We start from the raw sequence: 9,763 nt of genomic DNA, 5'->3' as shown, positions 1-9,763 counted from the left end.
TTTCTGAACAAATTCTATTTTTGTTCATTTATCCCAAAAATACATTTTTTTGCTTGCCAGCAGGCTGTAAACTATCATCGGCTTTAATGGGCTTAATAGTAGAATTTGGTCTACCTACTACCTACATAGTTTTGATATTTTAAAATAAACAACGGCTGACCTTACGAGAATTACAGGGCCCAGGGCCCATTCACTAAACGACAGCGTTTCCTTTCTAAAAAGTGGACTTATATTCTGTGTCGGTGACGGCGAGTTTCGTCCGCTTTTTCTTTAAACAGAAGCAAACGCTTTAGAGCCGTACAAATCAAATCAACGGTGGAGATTACGCTAATCCCAAAACGAGGAAGTTTGACGAGGACCGGTTGATACTAAAAGACGAATAGGTAAAATCTCAGCCGTCCATGTACAGATCAACGGTCTCTATGAAACGAATCTCCTTTTGCAGCTCCGCGTAATCAGAAAAACCGATCAAATCGATTCCATAAAAGATTCACCCGCTCGAAATAGACTGTTGTGTTGCTTAGATCTCGAATCGTCGTCGTCGTCTCAGATTCTTTCTCCCTACGAGCTAGATCTTCGTGATTTGGCTTTATCTTTCGTGGTGAATGTGAGATCTGTAGTTTCGGTACGGCGAAGCTATGGCGGGGAAGAGTGGTGAATCGGTGTCGATCTCGGTGCCGTATAGGAATCTGAGGAAGGATGTGGAGGTTGAGATGGTGACGACGAAGCATGGAAACGAAAACGCTTCTTCTTCTGCTGATGATGCAGCCGTGGCGAAGGATTGTAGCTTGGTGACGTTGGTGCTTAGTTGTACGGTTGCTGCGGGTGTTCAATTTGGATGGGCATTGCAACTTTCTCTTCTCACGCCTTATATTCAGGTAGTAACTTTATGGCATTTTCTGAGTCAATAGATTGTACGAAGAAGTGGAGAGTACTTTGTAGGTGAAAACAATGAAGTCTAATAGTTAGGTTGGCTTGTTTTATTGACTCTTATATGACATTTTTGAATTGGATTGAATTGAAATAGTGGTTACGTTTTCATGGAACTATATGGTATCAACGGCGTATATAAACACTGCTTTATTTAACATCCGCGACTTTGGCTACATTGTCTCACCTCCATTGTCGTATATTCACAATGTTTATCACTAGCTGAATTGTATTCCATTGGTCATTTATGCATCAGGTGGGTAGGTATGGTTTTAGGTAGACATGGAACTTCTTGTTTTTTGAGTTTCTTTACCTAACAGTGTTGCATGATTGGTGCAGACCCTTGGAATATCGCACGCTTTTTCGTCTTTTATTTGGCTATGCGGCCCTATTACAGGCCTTGTGGTAAGTTTGCAATCTTTTTTTTTTATTTCCTTTTAAAATTTAGCAAGTATATGAATTTTCTCATAACAAGTGTGTTCACTGATGATCTCCACTTTTGGCCCTCTCTGGATTTGAAAATGTGAATAATATATGATCAGAAACAATTTTTCTTATCTAGGCATACATTTTTTTTCTGTTACATGTTGGTACTTATTTGTTTGTTGATTTTTAGGTCCAGCCTTGTGTTGGTATTTGGAGTGATAAATGTACTTCAAAGTATGGAAGAAGAAGACCGTTTATTCTCGTGGGATCACTCATGATCTCAATAGCAGTAAGGGGCAATAGAAGATATGATTTCAGTTTTTTATTTTTCTTTAAGATATTGCTACGTCGTGTTCCACAGAAGCTAAACAAACAATTGCAATTTAGGTGATAATAATCGGCTTTTCTGCAGACATTGGGTATCTTTTAGGAGATACAAAGGAACATTGCAGGTTGCTCTCCTACTCCCTTGCCCTATGGCATGTTTTGTAAGGAATTGCTTAAAACTAAAGTGATTGATGATTTGTTGTGTATCTGGACATGCAGTACTTTCAAAGGCACACGGACCAGGGCGGCTTTTGTCTTTATCATTGGGTTTTGGCTGCTGGACCTAGCAAACAACACAGTGCAGGTTCAGATCTAATCTACTAGGTTGAATGGTGTACTGTTAGTCATTACCTAAAATATCCAGGAATGATGTTTTCTGCTTTTGTTTCAGGGACCTGCTCGTGCTCTTCTAGCTGACCTATCAGGTAATGATTTAATTCCTCCATACACTTAGCATACAATAATTTGTATTGAAAATTCTAGAACTAGATTGAATTTGATGTGCTTCTGGTTCTGTAGAAAAACACTTATGCCATGTCTCTCGCTTTCGTTAGGTCCTGATCAGCGGAATACTGCAAATGCTGTGTTCTGCTTGTGGATGGCTATTGGGAATATCCTTGGGTTTTCTGCTGGTGCTAGCGGACGATGGCAAGAGTAATCCTCGAGATCTTCATTCTCAAAAACTTGTATACTTTTTCCGCATTTGCAATTTAGCATTTTTCATCAGCTGTTAAATGATCCTAGCAATTTTACTGAGCAGATGGTTCCCATTCCTAACCAGTACAGCATGTTGCGCTGCATGTGGAAATCTTAAAGCAGCTTTTCTTCTTGCAGTTGTAAGCATTGTTTATTTTTCTAACACATCTAAGCTTTCTACTAATGCAATGGAATCGTCTGGTCTTTATCAAACCCTGTCATTTTTTTTTACTTTTGGGGATCATTAGTTACAATAGAATGTCTGCATGATTTTTGAAGTGATTTTGAAATTTAAATATAATCCATTTTAATCCACCCAGTGGCTTCTGTTCTTTTTTTTTTTTTTTGCAATCTGAACATATTGTTGTATATTTTTTTATAAGACTTATCATTTTTTTTCCAGGTCTTTCTCACTATATGCACTCTTGTCACAATCTATTTCGCTGAAGAGATTCCGTTGGCAAGCAATAACCCCACCCGCACATCAGGGCTTGAGCACTCAAAATCTAATGGTACTGCCAATGGGATCAAGTACGAAAGAGTGGAACGTGATACGGATGTACAGCTTGGAAAGTCAAACAATGAGCATCAGGACGAGACCTATATTGATAGCCCTGGATCTGTTTTAGTAAATTTGCTAACCAGTTTAAGGCAGTTGCCTCCTGATATGCACTCAGTTCTTATAGTCATGGCTCTGACATGGGTGAGTACCAAAGAACGCATTACGACTATTTATCACCTTTGCGATACTGTCTCCTGTTCTTAGATCCTTTTATATTTTGATTGTTGCTCTCTTGCTTGCAGTTATCGTGGTTCCCCTTCTTTCTGTTTGATACAGATTGGATGGGAAGAGAAGTTTACCATGGGAATCCTACGGGAGAGAGTTTGCTCGTGAAACTTTACGGTCAAGGTGTCCGGGAAGGTGCATTTGGCTTGCTACTAAACTCTGTAAGAATTGATATACTAATACATTTTATTAACAGATTCTAAACTGCTCACTTGCTCGTTATTGAATAGTATTTTTCCTGGGTTCCGTAGGTTGTTCTTGGGTTCAGCTCATTCTTGATTGAGCCAATGTGTCAGCGGATGGGTGCACGAGCTGTATGGGCTCTGAGCAACTTTACTGTATTTGCCTGCATGGCAGGAACAGCTGTAATTAGCTTGATGTCTCTCAAGGATAACTCTGAAGGAAACGAACACATACTACCTAACGAAACAACGAGAACCGCAGCCGTAATCGTCTTTGCACTCCTTGGTTTCCCTCTTGCTGTAAGTGTTTTGTCTAAACCGAAATCTTTTTTTTTCTTGCTGCAATATTTCTATTTGATGATAAATCCTACTTTTTTCTTTTGTGCAGATTACATACAGTGTCCCTTTCTCAGTCACAGCAGAAGTCACTGCTGATTCAGGAGGCGGTCAAGGTCTGTGAAAAGATTCAATCATTCATAGCTTTGTGCTTAAATTTTGGATTTCAGAATCTCAAATGGTTTCATCACTTTGTTTTTGTTCTGAATGCAGGTTTGGCTATAGGAGTGTTGAATCTTGCAATTGTTATCCCCCAGGTAAGTTCTCAAATCCATTATCTTTGTTTCATGCTGCTCTGTATTAAGTGACTGAGTTATGGCTTTGGTATGTAAACAGATGATAGTATCTCTTGGAGCGGGTCCATGGGATGCATTGTTTGGAGGAGGAAACTTGCCTGCCTTTGTTTTGGCGTCTGTTGCTGCTTTTGCTGCCGGAGTTATTGCTTTGCGTAGCCTTCCCACGTTATCTAGTTCTTTCAAGTCTACTGGTTTCCATATCGGGTAAACAGGGACTCCAATACAAAACCGAGCCCCACAGTCTTTTTCAGGCGGTATAGACTTCAAAATTCAGATTTAGATCCATTCGATTTGTTTTTTTTGGCCATGTTATCCTCTCTCTCGGCGTATATGTATGTAGACGTTTATCACTTGTATATATGGTTGTTTTATAGTGTAAAGACAACAACGTGAGTCTAAATCTACAAATACCTCTCTCTTATCACTTGAAAGGTTCAAATATATTACTACGTTGTCTTGAATCACTTCAAAAGAGTGTTCCCTTCCTGTAAGATAAAAACTTAAAAGCAATATATTCCAGTCTCCAGAAGCCTCTACATCAATATAATAAATATCACATAACAATATTGTTTTTCTTTTGTTAATACATGCTATATACGTTTACCAAACATCAACTAGTTGATCGTCTTTTGTTAATTTTTTCATATACAAAGATTATAAAACAAGCAATATACTACTAGTATAGCCACTCGAATGACTCCTTGTTGACATTGTACACAAGTTCGTAGTTTAGTTTGATATAATATAAAAGAAAACATTTTAAAAAGAAATAACCCAAAAAAATCAAAACTAGTTTCACCTACATGTACTATAGTCATAACCAAAAAATATCTCCCATAGTGAAACAAAAATAAACCAAACAAAAGATACTTTGGTGTTTGGTCTATACACTATAATCAATTTACGTAGACAATGTGTCCAGAAATAATAAATGACCATATATCGTGGGTTGTTGTGACACCCACTTCAATAAAACAAACAAAACATTGAATGCATTAGTTTCATCTTCTTTAAAACCCTTGCCCATCTTTACTTCAATTCACCCTCATTCATCATCTACAATCTCTCTCTCTCTCTCTCTCTCTCTCTCTTTCTCTAAAGATGGCCAAGGGAAGAGGCAGTGCATCATGGTCTGCTCGAGCCATAGTGGCTTTGATGTTGGTCTCAGTGTTGGTTCTTCAAGCTGACTACGTTCAAGCTGCGACTTACACAGTCGGCGAATCCAACAGCTGGGCCTTCAACGCTGTGGGTTGGCCTACAGGCAAACATTTTAAAGCTGGTGACGTTTTAGGTATACATACTTCACATCCTATTAATTAAACTTCCACAAGATTCTATCATATTGTTACAAATATAGGTCACAAGCACCTAAAGTTTTTATAATCTTTATATCCACCATTTCTGCCAGATCTAGATATGTGTAAGTGTGTTTTTGTGCAAGATATGCGACAAATAATTTTCACCAATTTTTTTCGTTTATTTATATATCATAGTTTGCTTGACTATGTCGTGCACACCTTTTCAAGTTTAACCCAGTAGCTATTAACTACTGGAAATGTTGGATGCAATGAAAATGTTTACAAAAGTAACTAGGATTTTGGTTTAACCTTGAGTGATGAGTTGAAAATGTTTTCACCTGAAGAAATATTTCAATCAACTTGCAGATTTATATATTTACCATTAGTGAAAAGCTAATCTGTTTATTATTATCAGTGCTTAACGTATAGTTAAGAGTTGTACGTAATCTTTATATATTTAACACTTATTCTTAGGTTCACCAACATGATAGTGTTATTTCATATTCGATATCTTTTAGAAAAGAAAACAAAATATTATCAAGTTATATTATATTTTTAAAATAAAAAGATAAAAAATAAATAAATAGAAATAGTAGTAGTTACAGGAAAAAAAATACTTTTTTAAAAAATATTTTTTTTTAAATCGCCAGCAAAACACTAAATCCTAAACCCTAAAACCTAATCCCTAAATCTTAAACCCTAAACCATTGGGTAAACCCTAAACCTCTGGATAAATTCTAAACTCTAAATCAAAAACATTAAACACTTAGGATTTAAGATTTAGGGTTTAGGGTTTAGTGTTTTAGTTTTTAGTGATTTTTATTTAAAGTTTAAGATTTATCCAAGAGTTTAGGGTTTACCCAAAAGTTTAGGATTTAGGGTTTAAAGTTTACGATTTAGGGTTAAAAGTTTAGTGTTTCGCTGACGACGTTAAAAATATTTTTTTATCTGTAACTATTACTATTTTTATTTATTTATGTTTTAATTTTTTATTTTAAAAACATAATATATTTTATTTTTTAAAAAAGATATTGAATATAAAATAATGAAATTTTATTGGTTGGTGAACCTAGAGCTTCATCATAGGGGTGAATCTAGCAATAACTCACTCACATATCAAACCCATTTACACAAGTAAAGCCTTAGGAATTAGGTCAATACTATCCCCATGCACAAACGAAATCGTGTTTTGGCGTAATTTTTTTTTCTTTATTGAAGTTTTAATGGTAATTAATTTTGTAACAAAAAAATCCTAATAGCTTTTGGACACTAAAGTTCCGATATATGGAAGAGCCATAGAGTAAACAATAAATTTAAGGGTGAATTTGTGAAATGACTAAGCTTGAGATGAAAATTAAGTGCAGAATACTGATTTTGACAGAATTAAGTATCTAATAATTAAGCTTGATCTGAGTCAGTTTTACCTCTTGTACCTACAAGTAACCGGTAAAGGAGAGAAGGTGAGATGATGTTGACCACGACATGTATTGCCATTATTTACCAAAAACTATTATCTTAAAAGGGAAGGTCGATACACATTCCACGTCACATACTAAATAACCGCATACGTTTCAGTGTGTTTAATAAATAAGTGGACAAAAATAAACCACTAAATACTAACCTCACTCACAATCACTAAATACTAAACCCAACAACAAAACATACATCATGCATATTCACTGTAAAATAATATAAACCCTATCAAATAATCACTAAACTCTACCCAAAAATATAAATTCTAATCCAATGTCAACACCCATTTTCCATATAATAAACTCAAATTTCATACCAGTAAGATGAATTACCATTCTATATGAGGCATATATAATAGAAAATGTGAAAATATAGTTGCAATCTAAAGATCATCTTACCATATTTCTCAATATTGATATGGCTATGCCATTATGAAAGGTAGTAATGCTTGCCCCAATGTCAATCTCAATAGTATATAAACTAAACCCAATCAAATAATCACTAAACCCAATCAACTAATCACTAATCAATAAATAGAATAGTACAAATTGATGAATTATGAAATGTTTATGATTGCATGCAAGAAGTTAATGCTGACCCCAACCTAATTACCAACTACTAAAGACTAAACTCTAAATCCTAATTACTAAACCCTAAACCTAAATAAATAGATTAAGCTAAACCGTAATTAAGGAAGTATAAACCAAAATAGAATGTATATAATATGGTTTACTATACCTAAACCTTTACTTAGTAAATCTAAACCCTAGACATGAACCTATAAACCCAAATACAATCTATAAATTGTTTTGCAATATTAAATACTTGAAAGCATATTTACTTGGTTAGCATGTTGCATATCTTATATTCCATATAGTCTAAGTAGTATAGTAAACGAATGTTCCAAATAATCAAATTTGTCCAACACTCGAAAAATGAGTTTCATATTACAATCAATCATACAAATGACAAAGAAGACAACTATCAAATTTAAAAACATGACAGATTATTACATTTTTAAGGAATATTATAAAAATATGTCTCAAATAGTATGGTAACTTTACATAAATACTTTAATACCCCAATCTTTCATAAACTAAACCCCCAAATAACATGCATTTCCATTCTACATAGCCTATAGAATATATAAGGTAACAAACGATATAGCACAGTACATATATATTGTTCAAATTTTGAAGAGTCTACAATCTAGATACTAAACTTTATCCCAACCCCCCCCCAACCCGTAAATACTAAACCCTAAACTCTAATCAGTGAACCCTAAACCCAAATATAAACCATAAACACAAATATAAACCCTAAAATCAAATAGAATTGAACAAAATAAATAGTATAGTACATACTGGTGAAATTATGAAATATCTATGATTGCATGAAAGAAGTTAAAAATGACCCCAACCATAACCCCTCACCTTCTAATTAGTAAACCCTAAACCGTAATCACTAAACCCTAAACCCAAATATCAAATATAAAAATGTTCACAATATTATGCAATATTAAATCATATTATATAATATTAAGCTATACAATATAAATCATAGTACGATTTATACAAATTCAAAAGCATGTAACGATAGTTAGATATTAAGAAAATTACAAAATATATTTCTAAACAAAATAGCACATTCTTTATTAATCGTCAAATGAAATAGAACATGATAAAATAGTATAGTAACAAAGAGGTAAAAAACAACAAGACACATATGGGAAGAAGAATTGGCCGCTGTTACTTCACGTTGCCTTGTCTCCTCCCCTTCAGTCACCCACCGAGAATGCAAAGACGCTATACTCCTGCAAAAATCAACTCCGATAATCGTGTCCATCTCATTGCTCTCTCCCAAATCTGAGAATCAAACGATTCAATTTCTCGAGAAAGAAGAAAGGTAAAAATTACGGAGATGATGACGGAGCAAATACGGTGGCGACGATGAAACAAAAGATGATGATGATGATGATGATTGTGCTAGTTGTACATGTAGAAGTGATTGAAGCTATGTGACAGAGATTTATGTGTTCGTCGTATAAAAAATAGAAATATGAGAGAGAGAAGAAAAAAAATTATGTGTAGATGTGTGACTTTCCAGTGGATACAAATTTTTTATAAAATATAATGATTATTAATTTTTTTTTTCAGCGAGAATGATTGTAGTGACGACATGTGTATAAATCACTTCGCAAATATAGTCTAGGGAATTATAATTTTTTTGGTGGTTATACAGCCCAATTTCCCTAAATTTAAATAATACACTTACTATTTCAAAATTTTGTTGCAGTGTTTAACTATAATCCGAGAATCCACAACGTAGTGGCGGTAGATAGTGGAGGGTACAACAATTGCAAAACGCCGGCACGTGCGAGAACATACACTTCAGGGAAAGATCGTATAACTTTGTCTAAAGGACAAAACTTCTTCATCTGCAACTTTCCGGGCCACTGTGAAGCCGCTATGAAAATAGCAGTCACGGCCGTTTGATCTTGATCGATCATGCAATCAAAATAGTACTATGATCTTCACTTTGTTATGTTCTAAAAAAAATGTTTTAAGTATCCAAGAAAGTTTACATCTTAATTATTGTTGTGTCCCATTTTGTTTTTTTGGTGTTGTTGTGTGTTTCGTTTTCTATATTGTTTTTCCTGTTACTATATTTTCTTTATAAATTAAGTCAGCACCAAAAAAACGGTAATAAATATTAATATATTTACCAAAAAAAAGTTTGCATATTAAAATAATTAACCTGCAATACATATGATGTTTTCTTGTATCTGCAAGGAACCATAGTTGGCTTGATAGTTTGGACGATGTAAATTCAAATAGACTTCTTTCATATATGTGAAATATGTAAATAAACAAGAGAACAATGATAAACTGAATGATTCTTTTCTTAGTTATTTCTTACATGAATACAAGAAGTCCTTAAATAAAAAGAAAAAAAAAATCTAGATCCTAATTGGATAAGAACAAGTGCTACATCTAAAGGTGCTACATAAAC

At 34.3% G+C, this 9,763-nt stretch overlaps 2 protein-coding genes across 3 annotated transcripts; both read left to right on the top strand.

The window, feature by feature from the left end:
* Window positions 1-279: 279 nt before the first annotated feature.
* On the top strand, window positions 280-4,404 carry LOC106327762 (sucrose transport protein SUC3-like). 2 transcript variants are annotated; one of them, XM_013766007.1, is made up of 14 exons: window positions 280-878; window positions 1,270-1,335; window positions 1,547-1,645; window positions 1,744-1,808; window positions 1,903-1,987; window positions 2,075-2,108; window positions 2,238-2,337; window positions 2,444-2,519; window positions 2,783-3,082; window positions 3,184-3,327; window positions 3,418-3,648; window positions 3,737-3,800; window positions 3,898-3,941; window positions 4,021-4,404. In XM_013766007.1, exons 1-14 carry the CDS (start codon window positions 639-641, stop codon window positions 4,186-4,188), a joined length of 1,716 nt encoding a protein of 571 aa, XP_013621461.1. In that variant the 5' UTR covers window positions 280-638; the 3' UTR covers window positions 4,189-4,404. The 2 variants fall into 2 exon arrangements, with proteins under 2 accessions (XP_013621461.1, XP_013621462.1); XM_013766008.1 differs by having other exon boundaries at window positions 281-878; window positions 1,769-1,808.
* Window positions 4,405-5,020: 616 nt separating this feature from the next.
* LOC106325876 (basic blue protein) lies at window positions 5,021-9,447 on the top strand. Its single transcript, XM_013763927.1, has 2 exons — window positions 5,021-5,271; window positions 9,047-9,447. Exons 1-2 carry the CDS (start codon window positions 5,082-5,084, stop codon window positions 9,244-9,246), a joined length of 390 nt encoding a protein of 129 aa, XP_013619381.1. The 5' UTR covers window positions 5,021-5,081; the 3' UTR covers window positions 9,247-9,447.
* The last annotated feature ends 316 nt before the right edge of the window (window positions 9,448-9,763 follow it).

This window comes from Brassica oleracea, chromosome C2 (genome assembly GCF_000695525.1).
Source record: "Brassica oleracea var. oleracea cultivar TO1000 chromosome C2, BOL, whole genome shotgun sequence".
Lineage (NCBI taxonomy): Eukaryota > Viridiplantae > Streptophyta > Magnoliopsida > Brassicales > Brassicaceae > Brassica > Brassica oleracea.
This window is presented reverse-complemented; position numbering and strand designations above follow the sequence as displayed.

What these genes read in the sequence shown, in the direction of transcription:
- LOC106327762 (XM_013766007.1), top strand. Translation starts at nt 639, where the DNA reads ATGGCGGGGAAGAGTGGTGAATCGGTGTCGATCTCGGTGCCGTATAGG. An exon ending in CACTCATGATCTCAATAGCA is followed by an intron (nt 1,646 to 1,743) that starts GTAAGGGGCAAT and finishes ATTGCAATTTAG; the next exon opens with GTGATAATAATCGGCTTTTC. An exon ending in GATACAAAGGAACATTGCAG is followed by an intron (nt 1,809 to 1,902) that starts GTTGCTCTCCTA and finishes CTGGACATGCAG; the next exon opens with TACTTTCAAAGGCACACGGA.
- LOC106325876 (XM_013763927.1), top strand. Translation starts at nt 5,082, where the DNA reads ATGGCCAAGGGAAGAGGCAGTGCATCATGGTCTGCTCGAGCCATAGTG. An exon ending in TAAAGCTGGTGACGTTTTAG is followed by an intron (nt 5,272 to 9,046) that starts GTATACATACTT and finishes ATTTTGTTGCAG; the next exon opens with TGTTTAACTATAATCCGAGA.